The 27249-nt window shown below is 45.1% G+C and overlaps 1 protein-coding gene across 2 annotated transcripts in view; it reads left to right on the top strand.

Annotated features, from left to right (window-relative positions):
- The window catches only part of LOC147612980 (uncharacterized), a 53150-nt gene extending 29932 nt beyond the window's left edge, over nt 1-23218 (top strand). The window contains exons 3-4 of one of the 2 annotated variants that reach the window (XM_086782258.1): nt 21465-21560; nt 21711-23218. In XM_086782258.1, the coding sequence (XP_086638384.1) occupies nt 21465-21560; nt 21711-22741 (1127 nt within the window). In that variant the 3' untranslated portion in view covers nt 22742-23218. The remainder of the gene's footprint in view (nt 1-21464; nt 21561-21710) is intronic. The other variant, XM_086782259.1, reaches the window with a different exon arrangement.
- The last annotated feature ends 4031 nt before the right edge of the window (nt 23219-27249 follow it).

Here is a 27249-nt window from a genome sequence, read left to right as displayed (position 1 = left end):
ATATGCAGCGGAGATGAAGACAAAATCTGAGAACACAAGAGCAAGTGCACTGCAAAAAAAATACAGCGATAGAGAAGGATAGAGAGAGGCGTATAACTCTACTATATACACAAGAAAACCCGAAATACCCAATACAAGATGTGGGGGGCCATGGGGCCATTTTATATGGCCCCATCAGCAAGTCGGCCAGCCCAAAAAACAACCGACATGAGCAAAGAGCTCACGACTTGCACTTGTCTTCAGTCGGCCAGCGCACAGATGAAGACGGGGACCAGCAGGACTAGTCGGCCAGCATCCAGGACACCCAGACCAGCAGTCGGCCAGTGTCTGGATCAGCTAGGAGCCAAAGATTTGCCTCCCACACCTGGTAAAAAAATAGGGAAAAATATGGAGAGTGGGGAAAAATGAGAAAACACCTAAATCGGGCTGGCACACCCACAACAGAGGCCCGGGTGTAAATATACAGACAGGAGATGACTGCTAATACCCCCTCTCAGCTCCTGGATGTGGAACCAAGCCCAGGGAGCTGGAGTGCTGCCGGAGCATAGCCTGAGGTAGAGATTTTGTGGAGAGGTTCACCGCACTGTCCTCTGTCGAATAGAACTCTAGCTAGATGTCATAAGCAACAATCTTTTCACGAATAAAATGCCTCTGGATGACCATGGGTTCCTCCAGTGGAAACCCAATCCTGCCAAGTAACCTCTGCAACCTCACCACCTTGCAAGCAGCACCACAAGCAGCCCGGTACTCTACCTCTGTCGACGACAAGGCAAAAGATGGCTGCCTCTTACTGCTCCATAAAATTGCTCCTAAGCCAAGGGAAAAACTGTAGCCTGATGTCAAGGTCCTCGTGTCTGGCTCTCCTCCCCAATCTGAGTCACTCCATCCGTGGAGTCTGACTCCATCCATCAATCCCCCTCCTGTGTAAAAGAGTCCAAGATCCTTCGCATGCTGCAGAGACCACAAGATACGCAATCCTGCCTAACAAAGAGTCCTTTGCAAACATGAGCTTAACAGCCTCGTCAGAAAGCTCCCGTCCAATCTGGTATCCAGCAACCAGATCAATGAACCATTTTGCTTCCCAGTCAAGGAGGCATCATACTGCTCACAAGGATCAACACCTGTTACGGTGGGATGCCAAGTCCTGGAAACCTGCTGAAGACCACTCAAGGCCTTTGGAAACCTGTAACCAACCCCCTCTGAATCCGAAACTACAAAGCCTGGAGAATGTGCAACATCCACCTCCTGCTGCAAGTAATCAACTGTCACTTGCCTGGCTTTCCAATAGGTCCCCGTGGAAAGAACTTCCTCAACTACAGGATTTTGTTTGTCCCGAATGCTACGAGACATCAGAGCATAGGTTACCTGTAAAGTTTCCTCTGATTGACGAACACAAGAACTACCAACATTTGTACTGGAAAGTTCTTGTCAACTGCTGCCATCAACTGGCAAGCCATCCACCATCTGGTCCGGGAAAGCCTGCACCTACAGCGTATCCACACTTAAGTGGCCATTACCAGAGTGCCACTCATCACAAAACTTAGGACCTAGGAGAGAGAGCTGAAAGTTTGTAAACTCCATTCTCCACTCCGCCTTCGCAAACTACCTGGCCTGTTGCCTTGTCCCGGAGAGCAACAAAATGCTCATCAAACTCCACCCGTACTCTAGTCTTGCAAACCTGATGCACTGACAACATATGAAAACCAAGTGACGGAACATACAACACCTGGGAGGAATGCTTCCCCCCTCTGCCATCGGGAACTATCTCCAACCTGCCCTCACTGTGAACTTGGATAGTGGATGTATCCCCAGTAAGAATGTGACCAGAATACCTGCAGAGATCTTGTAAAGCCGAACGGGAAGGAGTCATGTGCCTGGAAGCACCACTGTCGAGAATCCACTCCCGAGTATCCGTAGGAGAGAGTCCTCCAACCTCCTCCCTGCACGAAGAAAATGAAACATCGGTGTCCATAACCTCTAGGTGCACAAAAGATGGAGTCTTCACGGTTGCTGTTGAGGATTCTGCACCCTTCTCGGTGCTCCGCTTGGGACACTGCCTCCAATAGTGGCCTTTCTCGCCACAATCATTATAGGTCCTCTCTGCCTTCAGTTTCTCGCGGTCTGCATTGGACTTCTTCTCAGAAGACTTCTCCGGTGAAGCCTTCCCTTTGCGCTTGTTGTTACGGCCTTTCGACCGTTGGCAAGTTAAGGCCTCCGAACCTCTGCCCTGTGGAGGGTTTGAGAATCTTTCCTCTTGGTCCAAGACCATGGGCACAAGCTCCTCCCATGTGATGGTGCTGAGCCTGCCACTAGTAATCAACGAAGAGTAAAATGCTGAGTACTGAGAGGGCAAATGGGACAGCAACGTGATGGCCATATCCTCCGATGATATCTCTTTCCCGGCCTGAAGAACTTCCTGCTAAAGATCCTGCAGCTTGTTAATGTGCTCTCGCATCGTCAATGACTTTGCAGGATGCATCACCCGCATCTGCACTTCCAAGGAAATCCTCTTCATGGGTGATACCCTGTTATAGAGAGAGGCCAAATGCTGCCATATACCTCTGGCCACTGTCATATGCTTGATATGATTGATTACTTGCGGTGTGCAGTTGAGGAAGATGAAAGAACGGACCGTGGCATTGACACGATCCCACATCTGTGCCTGTGCCTCGCGTTCCTTCCGAATCGAGGGTAACTCCCCTTCCTTTAACTCCGGCCGTGGAACCCCAACAACAATGAAATCAGCAAGGTCGTAAGACTCCAAAACAGATTCCATCATTACCTTCCATATGCCGTAGTTGTTCCCGTCCAACTGACGGTCCACTGGGAACGTGGGGAGTGTTGGGATCTTCACATGCCTCAGCCATCTCAAGTAAATCTGCCATTGCGGGGGTGTAACTGAAAAGGGTGGGTGGGTGGGAAAAAAGAACTTAAACCTACAAGTGGCTGTCCAGTAAATCAGCCCACCTTCCTCTTGCTTCTCCTCTTCCCGAACGGTCCAGTCCACCAATCAACAACAAAACAGCCCCCCTCTTGCTCACACAGTTCCCAAGATTTATCAAGAGCCTAGAGCTCCAATACCATGTCAGAATATGTAGCGGAGATGAAGACAAAATCTGAAAGCACGAGAGCAAGTGCACTGCAGAAAAAATACAGCAATAGAGAAGGAGAGAGAGGCATAAAACTCTACTATATACACAAGAAAACCCAGAATACCCAATACAAGATGTGGAAGGCCATGGGGCCATTTTATATGGCCCCATCAGCAAGTCGGCCAGCCCAAAAAACAGCCGACATGAGCAAAGAGCTCACAACCTGCACTTGTCTTCAGTCGGCCAGCACACAGATGAAGACAGGGACCAGCAGGAGTAGTTGGCCAGCATCCAGGACACCCAGACCAGCAGTCGGCCAGTGTCTGGATCAGCTAGGAGCCACAGAACAACCTCCCACACCTGGTAAAAATAGGAAAAAATATGGAGAGGGAAAAATTAGAAAACACCTAAATCGGGCGGGCACACCCACAACAGAGGCCGTGGTGTAAATATACAAATAGGAGATGACTGCTAACAGAGCCATATGAAATCCCATGTGTCAAGGTGTCCTTTATATATATCTAAGAACACGAACAGCAGCCTGCCAATGAGAAGTATGTGGAAACCGACTTAGGGTACCGACGCTGTAAGCAAGATCAAGCCTAGTAATGGTGAGATGAATAAGCGAGCCGACAATCTCTCTGTATTGAGTAGGATCATGATAGGGTGGAGAGTCATTGTTTTTACTCAACTTCTAATTTGGGTCCATAGGGCAAGATAAAGAGCGGCAGTCCTTCATAACAAACCTCTCCAAAATCTGAGAAGCGTACTTTTGTTGAGAGAGAAATATCCCCTGTAGGCACTGCCAGACCTCCATGCCAAGAAAGTAGTGAAGTAGACCAAGATTAGTCATCTCAAAGGTATGACTCAGAAGATCCATAATCATAGCAGTGCGGTCGGGGTCCGATCCAATGAGAATAAGATCATCAACATACAAAATGATAATCACAATGTGATCCTCCTCTATCAAAACATAAAGGTTACTGTCTGCAAGAGTTCTCTCAAAGGAATGAGAGAGAAAGAAAGCATCAATCTTTTGGTACCATCGTGGATGAAGCCAGGGGTTGTGAGGGCAAAAGGATGGAAGGACCAAATATACGAGAGATTAGAGCAAAACCACACAGCATGAAATATGTGAGTGAATATATATAAAAGGGTGAGTGCAGATATGTACAAGAGCCCTCATATGAGAGGTGACTCTGAGCAAAAAGAAGACTAGTGTTGAAGCAAAGAAGACGTCGGAGCTGAAGCACAGTCGATGACGAAGGCTCGCATTGATGTGAGGCAAAGCACTCCGAGTTGATAGTGGCAGCGGAAAAAGGTAATGTCGATGACGATGACGGTGGTGCAGTCTCAGATGACACGTGTGCTGCGTACCTAAAGCAGAGAGGGCTGCCGTCCCGAGTGGTGCAAGCTCTGGTGACATGGGTGCTGCGTACCTAAAGCAGAGGGGGTTGCCGTCCCAATGTCGCAGAGAGGGCTGCTGTCCCAAGGGCTGTGCCAAAACGCACAAGATATGCTGAAGGTAAGCACGGATGTGAGCCCTGATGTATGCGCTGATGTAAGGCTGAGATAAACGCTGATATAAGCCCTGACGTAAGCCTGATGTAAGCGCATATGTGGGCTGATGTAAAGCGCTGATGTATGCTGCAGCAAAACGCAGATGACTGCTGAAGCAAAGCGCAGATGTCTGCTGAACCAAAATGCAGATGTAAGCTGATGTATGCTCTGATGTAGGCGCTGACATATGCAGAAGTAAAACGCAGATATGGTGCAAAAGAAAGCTTGATGTAAGCGCCAAGAACAGCCTGATGTAAGGCTGATGTGAGCCCTGCCGAAGGCGGCCTGGACCAGCAGAGGAAAACGCTGATGTGAGCCCTGCTGCAGGTGGCTAGATGGTACCTGATATGGTGATGAAGTGGTACATGAATGATGAGGTATAGGCAATGCTATATATAGTGAAGGGGGGGTGCTGGTCGGTCACCATAAAGGTGTAGGCCAGCAGCCAAGACAAAATACCCTAAAAATATAAAATATAAAATATCCAGAAAGTCCCTTTTTAGGGTTGGAAAAAGTGTTGTTTCTTCACAGGGGGCTGTTCAACTTATATTTCCTCTTGAAGGTCCCCCGTTGAGAAAGGCGGACTTGACATCAATCTGAAAGATGGGCCAAGAGAAGCGAACAACAATGGCAAGAACAGTGCGAATGGTGGTATACCTGGCAGTAGGAGCAAAATTCTTTGAGAAGTCCTCGCCTTCCTTTTGGGCATAGCCCTTAGCCCTTCCACAGTAGTGGCATTTCCTCTTCGTAGATTTGCCTTTTTCTTTTCCTTTATCTTTATCCTTGGAGCCTGAAGCAGACTCCTCCTTGGATTTGCCGCCGTTTTTATTACCTCCTTTGGGTTGCCACTTGGGCTTCCCTTTGGCTGAAAAAGATGACTCAGCAGGAGAAGAGTCAGAGATATTCATGAGATCTAGTCTGTCGTGAAGCATGCCAATCATCGCATCCACTGGGGGAAGAACAGGGCGAAAGGCAATGGTATCTTAAAGGATTGATAAGATGGAGGAAGTTTGCCCAGTAACTCAATGACAAAGTCATCATCAGAAATTTGGACTCCCAAGATGGGTGGTTGTTGACGGATCTTCTTGAGTTCTTACACTTTGGCCATGACATCATCTGTCTCGGTAATCTTTAGCTGCTTGAGTTGGGTTTTTAAATGAAGTTTGCGGTTGTAAGTGTTACTTTGAAAACTGGCTGCAAGTGCATCCCATAATTCTTTAGAGGTTTGGGCAACTTCATCCATACCAGAAAATTCCAAGAGAGATGGTTGGTTCAAGTTGTAAGAGATGACTGGGCGAGCCCGAAGATCCATGCTGGTCCAGGAATTCATAGTCTGTGGTGAGTTAGTTGCGGGGTCGGGCTTTGGAGTAGAAGCATTGATGAACCGCCAAAGATGAAGACCCACTAGAAGGTTAAAGATGGCATCCTTCCGCTGGGGATAATTGGAGCCATTAAATTTGGAGTCTCTCTCCAACTGGGTAATGGTGAAAGTATCTGAAGCCATCCTCTGCGTGAAAACTCCTCTAAAGCGTAAGAAAATGCAGCCTGTAGATCAGAGAAGGCAAGAAAGAGAGAGAGGGTTCATAAGCAAGAGGGAGGGAAAGGATGGGAAAAAGAATGGTAGAAGAGGCTGCTAATTCAGAAAAAGTATGCCTATAGATGAGAACACAGCCAAAAAACATTAACAGCAAAAATATGCTTGTAGATGAGAACACAGTCAAAAAACCACCACCACTAGCCAAAGCATAAGCTGAGGCAAAAAGTAGAGGGGTGAAGACGGGAGTCTCTCCCGGTGCACGATGATGGGTGGGTGTGGCAACTAGAACCTAACGTTCAGAGGAGGTGGGCCGTGGCTCTCCAGAAGAAAACGCAGCCCACCTCCTCTGAGAAGAAATAGATATAGGTGCTGTCTAGCAAATCCTCAGTCCTGAACCCGCTCTGATACCATGACAAAGTGACAAACAATGAAAGAGAATTGAAGTTCGCAAATACAGGATGTGCAAGAACTGAAGGAAGATCATATACACCAAAAGGTGGTTACAAAGCTGGAGTAGGCAGCACAAGGCACACCGTAGGTGCAGCCAAGATCCTAGAATATGCGAAAAATGAGAATATACAACTGAGGGCAGAGCCCATGCTTATATAGCTCCTAGAGAGCCCAGTCGGCCAGCATCAAGCAGGCCGTCTGGAGCATAAATTGGAACATGCCAGAGAAAGGTGCCAAAAATGTGGAAAAAATCCATAAAAATATGGGAAAATTTCCCAGGCTGAGGGAGGTCCTTCAGAGGTGCATAACAAACAACCTCTCATTATTTCTGCTAGAGGATGCATAGTTGTTTTGCTGTACTTTTCTATTTCGCATGTCACTCTGCTTATGCTCTCCTGTCCGATGTTGAAAGGGGTCAGGGCAGCGCGAAGAAAGGAGAGGGTGGAGGGGGAGAGCTCAAGTGGGAGGCGCGCACTAGACAAGAGAGGAGACAGTTGACGGCGAGAGAAGGGGGGCTGCGCACAGGAAGATGGGGCGGGGGTAGCGCGTAGAGGCAAGGAGGTGGATGGCGACGGCGATGGAGCGCAGGTGCGCACATGGGGGGAGCTCCAGCCGCTCGTTAACTCACAATTCACGTTCGCCTCTTATGCAGTTTGGTTCTCTTTCCGAAGGTTTTTGTCCAGCTGTTGTGCTCTTGGTTCTGTTGATGGGTCTCTTCTTGTTGAATCTTCTCAAGCACGGCATCAAATTGTAGCCGCATCTGGAGCATGGCTAGCTCATGGGCTTGCTGTTGGCGGTCCTTTTCAAAGTAAGGGCTTGCTTGGGAGTCGGGATATCGGTTGGATTTGGAGAACGTTGGGATTCGGAGGTAGGTGGGAAACCACTGATCTTAATTTGGCGATAGCTGCACCTGCCACAGCATACTGAATGATTCTTTTCAGCATGTCTCGCATCAAACTGATGGTAGTTGGTGCTTAAGTGGGCATGAGACCCACAATGGTCATATCTGTAGATGCCGAGGGCTCTTTGTGTGTCTCTTGCTCTCTCATCTCATCTTGCGTCGCCGTAGTGGGTGTGTTAAGGGTTCTTCTTGAATGCAAACAAACCATTCACTAGGTGTGTCGGCTGCTCATTTCCTAGAGCACCAATAAACCATCCACACAAGAAAAATTTTCCTTGCTGAATTGAACTATTACATGGGGAATCTTGGAGATGGAATCGTTAACTTGTTAGAGTAGAGTTCAGCATTCATAAACCAGAATTTCTGAGCAAGAGAGAGACGGGAAGAGAGATGCACTAAGTACACCAGATTGGGTCTCAATTAACCCTATGAATGGCCCCCACTAGATCTGAGTTTGGACCTGTGTACCCATTGTATATATCAATATTTTGCAATATAAAGTAGTTTACGTCTATCACTTTGTCTATTGTGTTATTGCAGTCTAAATCTGCATCAACCAGCGTTAATCTATAGTAGCTTCCACATGTTGGGGTAAAGGCGTTATGCCCACCCTTATAGTGTGTACAAGCCCATAAGTTATAGTACATAGTACACTTAGTACTTTTAATGTACTAAGTGCACTATGTGTACTAGTGCAATATACATGTGTGATAGGGGAGTCACACACTCATGCTTTTGATGAGTTGACTTATCCCCACAACTCTCTCTCTCTCTCTCTCTCCCTTGCTTCTCTATGTATGTCTCCCATGAATGAACTCTAACCTAACCCTAATTCAGTTTTCTCCCCATCAACTGGTATCAGAGCAGGTTATTTTTTCTAGGGTTTTGTCGCTGCAGAGAACAGGCGTGTGCTGCTGAATTCTGATCTGAGGGTTGCCTTCTTCTTTTTTTTTGGTCGCCTTTCTCTGCCCAGCCAACCAGCGTGGGCTGCCCAACAACCACGAGGTCTGGCCAAGCTTGGCGCTAGAGGGAGGGCCATCGCTGGTGAGAAGCGTCATCAGTACAGGCACGCAGGCGAAGGCTAGTAGCAACCATCAGCGTGAGCAGCGAGTGGATACACAGTCGTTGGCTGGCTACTTGAATCGACTTCAGGCGTATAGTGGCGATTTGATCGGCTGGTCCACAAAGCGAGCGAAGGCAGCAGCCGTAGGCTGGGCGTCAACATAATTAGGCGAAACGTAAGCGAATACGTGAGGCGGGCGTTGAGCGAAGGTCGCTGGGCATTAGCCATCAACGGCTACTAGGCCCCGGCGCCCGTCAACTCGCGTAGCCAACAACCGCTGGTCACCTAGCGAAACCACGCGAAGCGAAGGCTACTAGGCCCCGGCGCCCATCAACTGGTCCATGAAGCTGCTCGCTTTGGCATCAATTTCTGACGCCATTGCTTCTGTCCGTGCGATTCTGTAACCCCTCAGGAGAATCTTCCCATGGTGCGCTGAAGCTACGAAGCAAGGTTCTCCATGGTGCGCTGTAGCTACGAAGCAGAGAAGAAAGACCTCCTTTGGTTTTTTGGAATCTCTTGAGGCTCTGCAGAAAAGGGAAAACCAGGAGTTTTGTCACCCAGCCGTCCCTACCTGCACAGCTGCAGGAGCATCAACATCAGCATCAAGCATCAGCACCAAATTCGCCTGCAAATTGAAGAAAAATAAAAAATTATAAGGTATTTTCCTCAAATTTTTTTTTGGGACTTGCAATTGAGCAGGTGCAATCATTAATTGAGCAGATACAGGCGCTGAATTGCTCAATTTTGAGCAAAATTGGCAAAATTGGGTGACATTGGTCACAATCAGGATAAATTTGCAGGAAATTGGATGTCGAAATTTGGGGCTTTTGATGTAATTGTGCAATTAAGCACTCATACATGCTGTATGATGTGAAAAATCGCACATTTGGGCAAAATTGCAGCAAATTGCAGTGCAAATCAAGGGGCTTTTGTGCCGATTTGGTTGATTTGCATGCAGGCGATCGCATTTGATGCTGTGGATAATGTGTTGATGCCTTACAAGCACTCAATGTGCCTGTAAATCAAGGGGCTTTCATGTATTTGATGTATATGTGGCCAGGGGGAAGCATCGTGAACACTCTGGATGCCTTCATGTGCGTCAATGTACCATGCATGATCAGAAATTGATCTCAAATCAAGGGGCTTTTCAAGTTTGTATGCTTGTTGAGCTTGGCAAAGCAGCAAGCAAGACATTTATGCCTTGAATCCTCAGAAATCAGCTTGCAGTCAAGGGGCTTTTGCCCAATTTCTGTTCGGGACTGTTTTATGCAGTGTTCGGGACTGTTAAAGTCTGATTTTCACTCATTTGGATAGCCAGGAGAGCATTTATTGCTACTGTACCTGCTGGTACAGATTTGGCACAGCTTTGTGCAAGTTTTGGCATGGCTGTACACTGTTTTGAGTGACCAAAAGGTTCAATTTCAGTTGCTGTACTTGCCGGTACAGGTTTGGTACATCACAGGTGAGCACTTAGTACTGCTGTACAGTACTTTGGAAGGGCAAAAGAGCACATTTAAGGTGCTGTCCAAAATCTGCAGCAACCAGATTTTGGTGTTTTCATCACATAAAGTGGGAGAAAAGTTGCATTCTTGCTTCCGCAGTGGGAGATAAACTTTGGGAGAAAAACTGTGAGCACTTTGTGTGCTTTTGGGTGCAGTGTTTGCACATTTGCAGGGAGTCAGGCATTGACAGGTTGCATTTTGCTATGGCAACCACAGGTGAGAGCTCTTCATTGCTTCACATCAAGAAGCTTGAAGGCTCGCATAATTATGATATTTGGCAAACCCGGTGCTACAATGTGTTGCTCCAGAAAAAGCAGCACAAGCCTATCAAAGAAAGGGGTGTAATGCCCGCTTCTCTTACAGCTGAAGAGTGGGAAGATATGGATGAGCTGGCAAGATCTACTATCATGTTGTCTGTGTCAGACTCATTACTTTTCAGCATTCGTGAAGAGAAGACAGCTTGGGGAATGTGGCAGAGATTGCAGGACTTGTATGCCCAACAAAGTGCCTCAAGCAAAGTGTATTGGTTGAAGAAACTCATAGGCCTTCAGATGAAGGAAGGGGCTTCTATGACAGCCCATCTAAATGAGTTTAATGGTATTGTCAGCCAGGTTATCAATCAAAAGTTGGCAATGGACGATGAGTTCAAAGCCACTTTTTTGTTATGCACTTTGCCAGAGAGTTGGGACACATTCAGGACAGCCACTAGCAATTCGCATGCTATGCTGTCATATGCAGATGTTGAGGGTGCTCTTCTTCAAGAAGAGATGAACAGGAAGAACAACTCTGTTGGAAAGTCCAATGCAATGAATGCACGTGGGAGATCCCAGCAAAGGGGGAAAAGCCAAGAAAGGGGAAGGAGCAAGTCTTGCTCCAAAAAGGATTTGGAATGCCATTATTGTGGCAAGAAGGGACACATCAAAAAGCAATGCTACAAATGGAAAAATGATCAAAAGGAAAAGGGAAAAGGCAAAGACAAAGAGAAGGATGAAGCCAAAGATGTAAAGCCAAAGGGCAAAAGTGGAGTCAAGATCGAAGAAATCAATGTGTCACATGCAGGTGGCAGTGAGGATGAGGTCCTCTTTACGTCTTCACTTGATGCCCATTCACTTCTTACAGGTGGTCATGGTATGCACTCATGGATCATTGATTCAGGTGCCTCCTTTCATGTCACAGGTTGCAGAGACTTGTTTGTCAGGTACACTGCTGGCAATGAAGGAGTGGTTTATTTGGGTGATAACCATGCATGCAAAATTCTTGGCAGAGGTGATGTGAGGCTTGTATTTTCAGATGGCTCACAGCTTATGCTCCATGATGTCAGGCATGTGCCTGAGATCAAGAAGAATCTGCTTTCTACTGGACAGCTTGATGATGCTGATTATGTTACCACATTTGGTAGTGGAAAGTGGAAAATTAGTAAGGGCTCATTGGTTGTTGCCAGAGGCTCTAAGGTGGACACTCTTTACTTTATGCATGCAGGTGTTTGTCACCATGCTAATGTAAATGCAACCGAGCTGCCGGAAATTTCTATGTGGCATAGCCGGTTGGGACACATGAGTGTCAAGGGAATGGAGCAATTGTCTCGTTTGGGTTACTTGCCTTCTCTAAAGTTTTCAAGTTTTCAGTTTTGTGAGCATTGTATATATGGTAGGCAACTACAGTGCCCCCACAAGAAAGCTCTTGGACAGAAAGATGCTCAGTTAGAGCTTGTGCATACAGATGTATGTGAGATGCCTCAGCTTTCTTTGGGAGGGGCAAAATATTTTGTGTCTTTTATTGATGATGCCACACGCAAGGTGTGGGTCTATCCTCTTCGTTTGAAGAGTGATACATTCTCAGTGTTTCAGAAGTTTGTTGCTCTTGTTGAGAATCAAACTGGCAAAACACTGAAAGCTTTGCGTTCCGACAATGGTGGAGAGTACATGTCCAAACAGTTTCAGGACTTTTGTGATGCTAAAGGCATTGTTGGGTTTTATGCTGTGTATGCACCCACAGGAGTGCTAGTGATCATCAGTAGGTTACTGGGGCACTTTTTACTTCAGTTAGTGGAGGTTTTTTCCCCCAGTTTAGTTCATTTTCACTTATATGCAGTTTATAAGTGTTTTGGTCCACCCGGCACATTTATGGCCGGTCATGTGAACACTTATCCTTCAGGGGTCACTATCATGTGGCTTGTACTTCACATTTTTTCTATCATTGAGATATCTACAGCAGTCGTGGTCACTCCCTGCTGGTTTTCTATGCTTGTTTTCTTTCTGTAAACCCTAACCCTAACCCTGTTTAGGTCTTCAATTGGTATCAGAGCAATTGAAGTTTGGCCCTTGCCCATTGCTGTACACTGCCTGCGCTCAGCTCTACCTGTACATCAGCGCCGCCTTCAGTCACACGTGCGCCTGCTGCCCGTACACCCATAGTGCGCCGCCTTCAGCTTCAGCTGTGCGCCTTATACCCGTACATCCAGTCGCCTTCAATCAGGTACTACACCAAGTCGCCTGCAGTTACGTACGTGCACCAGCCCCTACTGTATGCGTACGTGTACCAGCTTCGAACAGTAAGCGCCGCCACCAAGTCGCCGACTGCTGGTATTGGCCTGCACGTCGACACCTGTGCGCCACCTATTGTGCAAGTCGACACTACAATCGCCGCCTGCTGGTATTCGTGGTATTCGTCTGCAAGTCAACACCTGCAGCCAGTCGAGCGCATCCCTGTCATTAGTGCTGTTGTACCTGCTACGTACGCTTGTACCTGCATACAGCTCGAGTGCAGCTGACGTGTACCTGCTGCTCCGTACAGTCTTCTGTACACACCTGCGCAGACAGCCGTACAACTGTCAGTACAAGCGACCAGCAGCATCTGGTGTTCAGTACTTGTTCTGTACCAGTCAAAAGTACCTGCTCTTTGGTGAACTGTACCTGCATGAGTACAACAATCAACTCATATCTCAGAAGTGGTAAGCATTACATATTTTGAATACTGGGCATTCTTATTTTTCTCTGTGAAAAATACACAGGCACAACAAGCAGTTTTTCTATCAAGAAAAATACAGGCACAAAAGGCAGATTTTCTAGCAAGAAAATATACAGATTTTAGCACAGTTTGGGTGCAGCAAATTTGGGCATTTTTGGGGCATTTTGGCATTGTGTACGCCATTTGCTGCTCTACTCAGTCATTGGTGCATTAAGCTGCACATTCAGAGGATTGAGAGTGCAGGCAGATTTGGGTAAACTGTATTCAGTGGAGTACAGTTGTTATCAGGGTTTTTGCTTTTGGGTTTTTTGGTAAACAGGTACAACATTGTGCGTAAAGCATAATGGCAAATCAACAGCAAAGTGATGTATTCACATATTTGTCTAAGGAAGACAAATTGGATGGCACGAACTACTCCTTGTGGAGTTTTATGCTGAAAAATGTGCTTGTGGCAAAAGGTCTTTGGGATTTTGTTAGTGGTGATGAACCACGTCCAGGTCCATTGGCTCCGGAGACTCCTTCTCAAGGGGGTGCTCGTGGACGAGGACAACAGGTACAGGCTCCAGGACAGCCATTGCCTGTTCAGAGAACAAATGCTCAAAAGACATGGGATGCCAGGGATGCACAAGCATTGTCACTCATTGCATTGTCAGTTCAGAGGTCCATTATACCTCATATTCGGTCAGCTGGCTCTTCACAGAATGCATGGGTGACTTTGGAGCAGATGTATGCTGCTCGTAATGAGGCTAGGATCTCATTTTTGAAAAGAGAGCTGGAAAATCAGAAAATGAATGAAGGAGATGATATGTCGAGCCACTTAAACAAGCTGCAGGATTTGAGAGAGCAACTCATCAATGTGGATGAGATTATTCCTGAGACACAGCTTGTGTCCACCATTTTGCACTCTTTGCCAAGATCTTACTTGGCTTTCCATACCTCTTTGAACCTCAGCATGAGGAATGCTGTTGAACCCCTCAAGTATCAGGAACTTGTTGCTCTCTTACTACAAGAGGAGCAAATGAGGAAGAATATGAATATGAACACAAATGCTGAACAAGCATTTACTACAGGTCAAAAGGGGAAAGGGAAATCTCAGCCAAAGAGTGCAAATCAAAATTCAGGTGATGGTGGTTCTTCACAGGATACCAAGAAAAGTAATGGACAGCCCAAGAAGAAGGGCAAATGTCATTACTGTAAGAAGCCAGGTCACTACATCACGGAATGTAGAAAGAGGATTGCCAAAGAGAAGGCAAAAGAAGCTGGGATGTCTGTTAATGATGCTCCTAAAGCTCCTCCCGAGACTGCTTCTTTTGTTGAGGACAGGGATTACTGTTTCTATACATGCAGCTATGATGCCTCTTGGTCTTCACAGGCACTCAGTATGACAGAGCATGCATGTACTTGGTATTTTGATAGTGGTGCCTCAAAGCATATCACATCTCGCAGGGATTTGTTTAGTCATGTTGGCCCTGCCCCTGTTGGCAAAACTGTTCAGTGTGCCAACAATGCTTCATATCCAGTGTGTGGCATTGGGGAGATTCAGCTTACAGCCATTGATGGCTCCATTCTCCGCCTTACAGATGCCTTATATGTACCAGGGATAAAGAAGAATTTGTTGTCCATTTCTTCTTTAGCACATTGTGGAATGCAAGTCCACTTTGATGATGATAAATGCATGGTCAGAGACAAAGCAAATGCCTTGACCTTGATGCTTACTGGTACATTATGTCATGGACTTTATGAGTTGGATGCATTTCAGCCAGTGGATCAGTCTGCTTATCATGCATTCACTCTTACTCCAGCTATGGTTGATGCGGAGTTATGGCATGCTCGCATGGGGCATGTAAATTTTGGTAGTCTTATGCTTATGCAGCGACATAATATGTTTACAGATCTACCTCTCATGGAGAAGCCTCCAGATCACATTTGTGAAGGATGTATTTTAGGAAAAATGCACAGGTTTTCCTTCCCACGTGATCAGGCTCTAAGAGCAACTGCAAAGTTGCAACTTATACACAGTGATCTTTGTGGTCCCATGCAGACGAAGTCATTAGGTGGTTGCTTTTATTTTGCAACATTTATTGATGACTTCTCTCGTATATGCTGGGTCTATCCTTTGACACAGAAATCACAGGTATATGATGCATTTTTGGCCTTTATAGCACTTGCTGAGACAGAGTCTGGATGCAAGGTGAAGACTCTCCGTTCTGACCGAGGGGGGGAATATATGTCACATGTGCTGAATTCTTTTCTTGGGAGTAGAGGTATAAAACATCAGTATACTACTCCTTACACTCCACAGCAAAATGGGGTTGCAGAAAGGAAAAATCGGTCACTCATGGAGATGGCCAGATGTATGCTAAAGGCAAAAAGACTACCACATATCTTTTGGGTGGAAGCAGTAATGTGTGCTTGTCATATTTTGAATCGATGTCCCACAAAGGCATTGGTTTCTATTACTCCTTTTGAGGCTTGGCATGGCCGCAAGCCTTCTGTATCGCATTTTCGTATCTTTGGGTGCCTTGCATATGCACACATACCCAAAGAGTTGAGGAGGAAGCTTGATGATAAAGCCACAAAATGCATTTTTGTTGGGTATAGCCGTGAGAGCAAGGGCTACAGGTTATATGACCCACTATCCAGGAAGATATTTATCAGCCGGGATGTGATTTTTGATGAAAAATCAGAATTATCCATGGCTGGTTATGAGGCAAATCAGGCTGAAAATGATGTATTTGAAGGTCTTCTACCCATGGAGTTTCATTCCACAGTTGGTGATCCAACACATGAGGGTAATGGACAGCCAGCAAATGATGTAGGTGGTGCAGAAATTCAGCAGCCAAATGAGCCAGAAGCTGAACCAAATATGGGACAGCAGGCACCACAGGTCAGACATATACCTAGATGGTATTTGAGGACACTACAGGACAGCCATTTAGAGGGTCCTCTTGCTGGTCGTACTCGTAGGGAGACAAGGACCAATGAGCATGCACACATCATAGATTTGAATCTGGTTATGGCAGCCAGTTTACAGGATGATGATGAGCCTGATTCGTTTGTGGATGCACGAGATAATGTGCATTGGAACAAAGCCATGCAGGATGAGATTGATTCTATTAAAAAGAATCAAACATGGGATTTGGTTGATCTGCCCAAAGGCAAGAAAGCCATTGGTACTAAATGGGTCTACAAGTTGAAAAGACACGCAGATGGATCCATTGACAGGTACAAAGCCTGTCTAGTTGCAAAGGGCTATGCACAGAAGAAGGGCATTGATTATGAGGAGACATTTGCTCCTACATCCCGTATGTCGACACTTAGGTGTGTCATTGCATTGGCTGCACATCGTGGTTGGGTTGTTCACCAGTTGGACATAAAGACTGCATTCCTACATGGGGACCTCGAGGAGGAAGTTTATGTATTTCAGCCCATGGGATTTGCAGAACATGGTCATGAGGGGAAAGTATGCAGGCTGAAAAAGGCCTTGTATGGTTTGAAACAAGCTCCACGAGCTTGGTATGCAAAAATTGATGCTTTTCTACTCACTCAGGGATTTGTGAACAGTCCATCAGAGACCACTTTGTATGTGAAGAAAGAAGAGACAGATCTGCTGGTCATCAGTCTTTATGTGGATGATCTCTTGCTCATGGGATCAAATGATGACAAAATTGCAGCATTTAAAGAGATACTGCAACAGACATTTGACATGTCTGACTTGGGCCTTGTACATTACTATTTGGGCATACAGTTTGTGCAGGATAACAGAGGCATTGGGTTGTTGCAATCACGTTATGTTGCTAAACTTCTGGAGAAGTTTAAATTTCAGGATTGCAAACCTATTAGTACTCCTATGGAGCCTGGGATGAAACTGTCACTACAAGATGACAGTGTTTCCTTTGATGCCACTACATATGCTCAGGCTGTTGGGTGCCTCATATACTTGTGTAATACAAGGCCAGATATTCAGTATGCAGTCTCTCAGTTGAGCAGATTCATGCACAGCCCACGGTTGTCACATTGGCAAGCTGTGAAGCGTGTATTCCGTTATTTGCAGGGTACCTTGTCTCTTGGGTTGCTTTATCCTGAGGGGGGTGACATGCAGTTACATGCTTACAGTGATTCAGATTGGGCTGGTGATTTTGATACCAGACATTCCACTAGTGGGAATTGTTTCTTTCTTGGCGCTTCATGCATTTCTTGGCTAAGCAAGAAACAGACCACAGTGGCCACTTCATCTTGTGAGGCAGAGTACAGAGCAGCCTACACTACTACTGTTGAGTGTGTTTGGCTGCGTCGTCTTATGACTGATATGGATATTTCAGTGGAGGAGCCTACACCTATCTATACTGATAGTCAGAGTGCCATTGCTGTGGCCAGGAATCCTGTGTTTCATGCTCGCACGAAACACATTGAGATTCACTATCATTTTGTTCGGGAGAGACTCCAGGCAGGAGATATCAGTCTGATCTACTGTCCTACAGATCAGAATGTGGCAGACATCTTCACCAAAGCATTACCACGTCCGAAATTTGAAGCATTCCGCAATGCTTTGAATTTGTTTCCTTTTGGTGGATGATGTACAGTGATCACATATCACTCCAGGGGGGTTTGTTGGGTTTTATGCTGTGTATGCACCCACAGGAGTGCTAGTGATCATCAGTAGGTTACTGGGGCACTTTTTACTTCAGTTAGTGGAGGTTTTTTTCCCCAGTTTAGTTCATTTTCACTTATATGCAGTTTATAAGTGTTTTGGTCCACCCGGCACATTTATGGCCGGTCATGTGAACACTTATCCTTTAGGGGTCACTATCATGTGGCTTGTACTTCACATTTTTTCTATCATTGAGATATCTACAGCAGTCGTGTTCACTCCCTGCTGGTTTTCTATGCTTGTTTTCTTTCTGTAAACCCTAACCCTAACCCTGTTTAGGTCTTCAGGCATCAAGAGGGAGCTCTCTACTCCTTATGATCCTCCACAAAACGGGACAGCAGAGAGGATGAACAGGACCATACAGGAGAAGGTCCGTTCTATGTTGTCACATGCTGCATTACCTCATGGTTTTTGGGGTGAAGCTGTTATGACAGCCGTTCACCTTATAAACAGGTCACCTAACACGAGGCTTGGTGGAAAAGTGCCAGAAGAAGTATGGACAGGGAAGCCTCCGTCATACAAGCACTTGAGAGTGTTTGGTTGCGTTGCGTACGTGCACATACGCAGGGAAATGCGCACCAAACTTGATCCTAAGTCTCACAAATGCATATTCCTAGGATATGGTGACAGAGGTGAAATGGGGTATAGACTTTGGGATCCCATGAATAGAAAGATCATACGCAGCAATGATGTCATTTTTGATGAAACATGCATGTATAAGGAGCCTGCAAGGCAACAGGAGCCTGGCAGAGTCATCTTTGATGATGATGGACATCATGGACAACAACAAAGGGCTGTAAATCAGCCATTACAGCAGGAAAACCAGCCCTTAAATGGTGCTGAAAATGGTCCAAATGGACAGCCAGATATGGCAGAAGATATTCCTATGGATATACCACAGTTAGAGGATATACCGGGCATGATTTTTCAGCCTTATGGCATGGAACAGGAGCCACCAATGGGTGATATGCAGGCTGGACAGCAACCTGCAAATGATGGTCATTGGGTACGGAGGTCCACTAGACCCTCCAGAGCCCCTGACAGGTTTGTTCCAGGGGTTGACTACTTGATGCTCACTGACTGTGGGGAGCCCTCATGTTACAAGGAGGCTTTACAGAGGGCAGACAAAGCTCTATGGGAGCGTGCCATGAAGTCAGAGATGGATTCTCTGCATAAAAATGAAACATGGAAGTTGGTGCCTTTGCCTGCAGGCAAGAAGGTTTTGCCATGCAAGTGGGTATACAGGCTCAAAGTTGCACCAGATGCAAAGCCAAGATACAAAGCCAGGTTAGTGGCTAAGGGCTTCAAGCAGGAATATGGTGTGGACTTTGATGAGATCTTCTCTCCAGTGGTCAAAATGACCACACTTAGAGCTGTATTGGCTTTGGTTGCTCATGATGATCTGGACTTGATTCAGATGGATGTGAAGACTGCTTTTCTTCACGGTGATCTCCATGAGGAGATATATATGCAGCAGCCAGAGGGTTATGCAATGAGTGGAAAGGAGAAGCTTGTATGCAAGCTGAAAAAGAGTCTTTATGGGCTCAAACAGGCACCAAGAGAATGGTATCATAAATTTGATACATTCATGAAATCTCAGAAATTCAGGAGAAGTGACATAGATCACTGCTTGTACACCAAAAAAGCTTTGGATGGCAGTCTATTGATTCTCATTTTGTATGTTGATGATATGTTGATTGCCGGGAAATCTCGTAAAGAGATGGATGCTTTGAAAAAGAGGCTGGATGAAACCTTTGATATGAAGGATTTGGGTGATGCAAATCACATCTTGGGTATGCGGATACTTCGGGACAGAAATCAGCATGTGTTGTATTTGTCTCAGAAGGAATACATTGGCAAAGTCTTGCAGAGGTTCAATATGGACGGGGGGAAGAAAGCTAGTACTCCTTTGCCTCCATATGTGAAACTCAGTGCTATGGACAGCCCACAGTCAGATAGAGACAGGGCTGATATGGCCAAGATTCCGTATGCTTCAGCTTGTGGCAGTCTCATGTATGCCATGGTTGCTACTAGGCCGGACATTGCATTTGCAGTGGGAGTGGTTTCTAGATACATGGCCAACCCTGGCAAGAAGCATTGGGAAGCAGTGAAAGGTGTCATGAGATACCTGAAGGGCACACAGGATTTGTGCATTTGCTTTGGCAAACAGGATGCATTAGTGTATGGTTACACGGATTCGGATTATGCCGGTCATCCAGATAACCGGAAGTCTACTACCGGTTATGTGTTTACATTCACAGGAGGTGCTGTGTCATGGATATCCAGGATGCAGAAGTGCACTGCCTTATCTACTACAGAGGCCGAGTATATTGCAGCCACAGAGGCTTGCAAGGAGGCATTATGGCTATCTCGGTTAGTGGTTGATTTGGGTTATACAGGGGATATTCCATTGTTGCATTGTGACAGTCAGAGTGCCATTCAATTGGCAAAGAACCCTGTCTTTCATGCAAAGACGAAGCATGTGGATGTGAAGTATCACTTCATCAGAGAGGTGATAGAGAACAAGCAAATTCAGCTTGTTAAGATTCATACGGATGACAACCCGGCTGATCTGTTGACAAAGAGTTTGCCTCCGGAGCGATTTGCTCATTGCAGACACTTGATGGGCATTGGATGAGGCCATTTTCAGCCTTGATATGGCCTTGTATATTATCATGTACATGCTGATTTTTCTTTTCCTTCATTTAAGGGCACTTTGCCTTTAAGTGGGAGGTTGTTGGGGTAAAGGCGTTATGCCCACCCTTATAGTGTGTACAAGCCCATAAGTTATAGTACATAGTACACTTAGTACTTTTAATGTACTAAGTGCACTATGTGTACTAGTGCAATATACATGTGTGATAGGGGAGTCACACACTCATGCTTTTGATGAGTTGACTTATCCCCACAACTCTCTCTCTCTCTCTCTCCCTTGCTTCTCTGTGTATGTCTCCCATGAATGAACTCTAACCTAACCCTAATTCAGTTTTCTCCCCATCACCACATTCATGTTACGTGTGCAGACAAGCTTGGCCAAGGCTCTTTAGACCAATTTGAACATGTTAAATGACTCTTGTGACACTTTTGTAGGGCTTGCAAAAGGCTGGCTGACTTATCAAGGATTTTCCTAGAAATAGACCCATGGTCCTCCCTCATTTCTTATCTCATCGCCCAGTTTGGGGGTTCGATAGGCATCTATAGGAGCATTCAAGAGCATCGAAGACCAAAGCAACAATACTCCACTTCATAGGAGACCAAGGCAAGAGGGATTTCAATGATACATAGGAGCTAGGTTGTCCCGAGGAGGATAGAGTGGGAGCAGCAAGACTAGAAAATGGGACAATCTGGATGCCACAGGCCAAATTCAACAAGGAAGGGAGGAGACATCAAAAGGTCAAGGTCAAAGATTTGTTGTACATATCTCAACTTTATAATATAAGCAAATACACCAAAAGGTGAGGGCTCTTCAACGGGTTTTGGGACGCAAGTCTGCGCATCTCTTTCCTCTCCTCTCAAGTTAATGCACCTCAGTAATTGCTCAGCTAGCTCAGTAATTAAGGGAGAAGGGCTTGTGATTGTGATAGTGTGCTTGTATGTGTGGTTGGGATGGGTGGTCCTGTGTGTGGTGGTCATGAGAAAGAAGGTTGTGTTGTGTTGTGTGTGTGTGTGTGTGCGCGCGCGCGCATGTGCATCGTAGAGCGCTTTTTAACCACTGTGTTATCATGATTTGTATACTGGAAGATAGTTCTAAGTTCGAGAGCACAGAAAGCCCATCTTATGAAGTGAACCTTAGGCAGCACACTGTGGATGAAGCTGAAAAGGAAGGATGTGCTCAAGGTGGGAACTCTATAAGCTTTGATAATTCATTTTTTGCCCTGTACTATGGTGCAAAAATGGCTGTTGTTTAGACTAAAAGGGTTTCATAGCCTCTAAAACTTTTGTTCATCAGGGGAAAAGTCTGTAACTTTTTGCTGCCTGTCACCCCAGAACCTTCCACTTGTATGGGTATTGGTCAAGATGGTATCACTTTCAGCCATGAATCAAGCAATGTCTTGATGAAACCCACTCAGCAGACAGAAGATATATGGTATGATGACAGACCACTGGTGATCAACGCCGCCATCATCGAGTGTCTAAATTATCTACGAGAGAGTGAGCACAAAAGCTATCAGCATGAATGTCTGAGTGCCAGTTTTAATCCTGATCATAAGGAGGAAGTTGCTGGTGTGACAGAGGGCATGGATGCTTCTCTTGAGCTTGCTAAAACACAGGTTGACGTAGGGAAAAAGAGTGGCATGGACACACTTGATAAAAATGGTGAAAATCTACAAGAGCCCAGTGGTCCTGAAACCAGCAGTACAATTCTCCATTTGGAGGTTGCTTTGAAAGGTGGCAATGCAAATCCTTTAAGTTATACAGGAGGTGAAGAGAGCGAAGACAGGAAAGCTGGGGCGACAACAGTACTTTTGGAGGATTCCATCCCATCCACATTGAATGCTGATGGGGATTACCACGTAAAAGGCCATACAAGCATTTTCCATGAACCTCTCACTGCAGCTTCTCTATTAAGCTATAAAGAGGAACGTGCTGGAATGTCAAACAGTGTCTTTGACCATGGTAACAGGCACCCTCTCAAAGGGCTAATGGAGGACAAGAAAACCTGTGATGAGATTGGTAAGAGTCGGGCAACAACTGATACAACAAAAGGTTTGAAAGTTGATTTTGTTGGGAGCCTTGATGCTCCCATGAGACCTCGTGAAGTTAATGAAGATAGTCCAGGCATGAGAAAGATGGTGCAGCTTGACAGCGAGCTCCCTTGTAAAGGCTATGTAAAGGGTGAGGAAACATATGCTGAGAATGCTGAGACCTTTGATAAGTTGGATGAGGGGTCAATCAACAGTTCGGACATGTGTAGTGGCAAAGTTGAGAATGATGGAAAACTGCATCAAGGGTTCATTGGTCATTCTGATGTAATGCCAAGTGCAGAGGTTGCTAAAATAATGGCACTGAGGCCCTAGTGGGCTTGAAAAAAGTGAGGAGAATTAAGCTAGGAAAATAGGTCTTCTGCTGCAGCTGATGTCTTCTCATCTATGAGCAATCTATTCAGCAAGCTGTTGGGCTTTAAGGTGTTTTTCTTCTTTTTTTCTTGGGAATCTTTCTGCTGAACAGAATGCCCTGAGCTGCTCTGCAACTGCAAGTGAGCTCTAATAGCTTGAGTGGTACCCTGGGTGGACAAAGGTGCTTCTTTTGCGCCTGCCCCTAGCATGGAACAGACTGCTTGCTCAATAGAAAATATAGCTCATGTTATGAGCACAAGGCATGCAACTGAGGGCACAAGAAGTATTTGCTTTGCTTCTTTGCAGGTGAGCCCTGTAATGGTGATTAGCTTTGAGCTGGGATGTACAAAAGAGGTTTTGTGAATTAGGCACCTGTTACATATAATCTGTAATATCATTTCAGTATAGTATGCTGAGCATGCAGCCAGCTCCCCCCTTCTCTCTCTCTCTCTCTCTCTCTCTCTCTCTCTCTCTCTACATGGACTTAACATTAACGAAATGTAGCGCCCCCCCAGTATCATCTAAGGTATGCAAGTCTAGTCTAGAAGGGAGTGTTCTGCTTTTACAAATTTGTACAAGGGCTTTGAGTGGTTGCACAGGAGAGGGTGACCACAAGGCAAAGCTTGCATGTATATTCGGGCGGGGGCAGCAACTAGCAGCTAAGGTCAATTTTACAAAAAAAATCACCCTAATATTTAAGATAGCAATGAGTTGCGTTATTATGACTTTTGGGGCTTCACAGCAAAGCCTTGGAGAAGTCAAAGGGCCCAAATTTTATGTGGATTTTAAGGCTCATGTATTTCTTTCACTATTTCCTTGTGCAAGGAGCAATGTGTACCTCACACAAGGTAGAGCGATGTGTCCCTCATTCAAAGCTTGCTATGGTAAATTTTGGATGTTATACATTAAAAAGAGTATGTGGTTATGGATTCTACAACCCTCACTGTGGTGAAGTTAGAAGTTTAAAGAGAGTGCAAATGCAGTTATAGGTTGGAGCTTGGGGTAGCATATGCACCATAGGGGGAGTCAAGAAGAAAACCTCAAGGTAGTTAATTTGGGTGTGCATCTATGTTGTTCAAGCCGAGAGCTTACCTTAGTCTTGCCAAAGCATGTGTCGTTAGGTTTTGCCTTAGAGCAGCAACCTACAACTTTCCATTGTGGGTGTGCTAGCTTATCTGTCGCGTCCTCACTCGGTTGTCACACTAGAGTGCTCTTTGGCAAAGGGGTGAAGGAAGAGCTCTCAATGCCTAGATGGAGTCGCAAGCTGCAACTTCCCATTGTGGATGTGGTTTATTGATGGTTTCTTGGTGATTTGCATGATTTTGAAGCTCACAAGGCTTAGACTTAAGGCAGATTTCATTCCATTAAATCAAGAAATAGCTTAGAAAGTATGATTAGGAGTGAAATCCAATCCAAAAACATAAGCTTTAAGCTTCATTAGGTGTAGATTAGAGTGATTAATCTTTGTTCATGCATTTCATATTTTTTAATGCATTGTTAGAATTGGTAGCTTAAAAGCATGCAAAATCAACTAACACTCTAAAATCAAGCCAAATCATCTCTCAAGTTAGGAGATTTGAGCCCATAGTCCTGCGAAAAAAGACATAAATTAACACAGGTAAGATTGAAAACATGAGCCATGAGCCTAGAGACAAGAATCAACACACGCGAGATTGGAGACATGACCTGTGAGCTTGGAGACATAAGTCGGGAGTCTAGAGGTATGAGTTAACATATGTGAGCTAATAGATATGATTCTAGAGGTAGGTAAACCTAATATTGTACCAGGACATACTAAGTACTCACATCCTATAAAGATTTTCTTGTCATATCTATATCATTAACAATTTCCAAAGAAATTTATTGTCTTTTGTAATTATTAGGGCATTAATTATCAATATTACTCAATATTGTACACCAACCCTATTCAAGAGCCTATTTCATAAAACATGTGCCTAGTTAGGCCTATTTTATAAAAATCAAATATGTGCCCAAGTAGGCCTATTTCATTAAAAAACAAATTTGTGAGCCTATAGACATGAGTCTATAGGTGTGAGCCTAAATATGTAAGTCTAGAGACATATTCTTATAGACATGAGCCACACCAAGTGTGACATGAGTATAGTTCACTAGACCTACATGAGCCTATTTCATATTATAAAAGACGTGATCCTACACACATGATTATAGAGGTTCAATAGGCTACATATATGAGCCTACATATGCGAATTTGTAGAGACATGAGCCTAGCACACAAAAAAAGGTTAAAAAAACCAAAAGACAAAAAATAAAAAAACTTATCTTTTGTAGCTTGAGCAGAACACCTGTGATTCGTTTCATACTTGCTTCAAGAAGCACTAGAGACTGTTTCACCTAGGTGGAGCCCTTTGATGTAAACTTGATCCAAGCTAATTATTGAAAACGACAATAAAATTGATTATAGTGTATCAAACGACAGTTCCTCAAACCCACCCAGCCTTCAATCTGAGCAAATGACGAGCACTCAATAGAGTGCTCCCTTATTGAGAAGATAAGACTCCTTCAAGTGGGAAGCTTTGGGAAGAGATGATCCAATTAAACACAAACGTGATCGGAGGAACAATAGAACCCTTAGAAATGGGAGCCACCACAGTTCTTTGAGCCCTAGATTCATCAACTAGCTCTATAAAAATAATGCCATAAGCTTTGTGAGAAAAATGCATTAAACTGCTCTATCTTTAGGCAAAGCTCTAGTAAAGGAGTCAGAGTAGGACCAGGAACGTCATGGTTTTCTCCTTTATGAAGTGCTCAAACCATGTTGGATGTCACAATGTTTTAAACATTTGGTGTTGTAATAACCGTCGTTTACAACAAGACATGTCTCTTTTTGCGATACCATTAGAGACAAGCATTCCACAAAACACCCAATAGCAAGCACACATTGTGCAAGAAGAAGTCCTACTTTCTCAAGGAGCCCATTATAGAAGCTTCTTCACCATGAAACAAAGTTTGACTTCCTCTCCATTTGGATGAGGAATAGGGAATATGGGGAAGGGTAGAGAGCCAATGACTAGGACTATCTCAATCCAAGAGTAAGGAGCTAATAACTAGGACTACCTCAAACCCAAGGGATCCATAAGAGCACTTTCATAACATGTTCTCAGTTACAGTAAGCCTGCAACCTCTAAGCTAGGCTGATGTAAGACAAGTGCCATTAGAAATCATATAGCCCAATCCCACGGGGCAAGATATTCAAAACCTTGAAAAGAGGGATTTGTGTAACTACTCCCTTATGTTCCACCACCACATAAATATGCAAAGAAGATATGCTTAGGATGGTGTTTAAAATAGGAAGGAGGGTCGTAAACGAATATAGCACCTAGAGGCTTAAAATTGGGTAAAACCAAGCCAATCCACATCTCAAGAATGATGAAAAAATTTGATGGAACTGGAGATGCCATTCAATACCTAGAGAAGTTTGATCAAGTTTGTGAGGCAATGGGAATGATTATCCCACCAAGACCTATTTATTTGAACTTTGCCTTGAAGGCAAAGGAGGGTAGTGATTTAGGTCTCTAAACCCACTTGAAAAGGCCAACTATGAGGTCTTGAGACACATTTTCATTGTGAGATTCTCACCAAGTGGAGCCATACATCATCACTAAAACACACGGACATTCAATGAAGCCGGAGACATGGGATCGACGACGGCAAAGTCCCAATGCGATTTTCGGAGTGATGAGGGCCGTCGAATCTAAGGTTCTAAAAACGTGCCTGGTTTACTATTTTAGTAAACCAAGGCAAAAAGGCCGCTAGGGTGATCGATGGTGGATGACTAGTGTAAGCAATTTGATATATCTCCACTGTCCACGTGGCCTCGTCTCCACGCTAGGGATCGACGGTGGGCGACTAGCGCAAACTCGTGATATATCTCCACTATCCACGTGGCGTGTGCCTTCTACACGTGCGGACTAGGATCGATGTTAAAAGCCGGCCCTTGTTTACTATTTTAGTAAACCAGGGCAGGCCACGTGGTATTTGGCACGGGTGATGCATTTTGTCAACTCGCGTATGGGGGCCAAGGGTGTCCAAGGGTTTATTGCCACAAAACACGGGAACTTGGGCATTTGAGAGAGGGCACATGATTCATCTATGTGAAAAGATCCCTTGTGGGTTGTAGCCGAGGGCTTGGCTTGGGCATGCGATGGTGCGCCAATTGGCTTTCGAATGGGCAAGCCAACTGAGTGGTGAAAGTAGAGAGAAAGCCATGGCCTTGAAGCACATCTTTAATCAGAAAATCCAACACTTGCCCCATCTCCATGGATTAAACAAGGATTCTCTGCCATGACCACAAACTCAATCAATCTACAGGAAACAATCTGAAAATGAGTGGGCAATGAAGTGTACAAGTGCTCATGTTGGCCCACAATCTTGCCCCACCATCATCACAAATATCCCTATGACAAACCCGTTTTCTCCATCTTCACTAG

The sequence above is a fragment of the Cibotium barometz genome, chromosome 44 (genome assembly GCF_041138505.1).
Source record: "Cibotium barometz isolate CiBa-2024 chromosome 44, ASM4113850v1, whole genome shotgun sequence".
In the NCBI taxonomy this organism is placed as follows: domain Eukaryota; kingdom Viridiplantae; phylum Streptophyta; class Polypodiopsida; order Cyatheales; family Cibotiaceae; genus Cibotium; species Cibotium barometz.
Note: the sequence above shows the minus strand (reverse complement) of the source record. Positions and strands in the feature narration are given on the sequence as shown.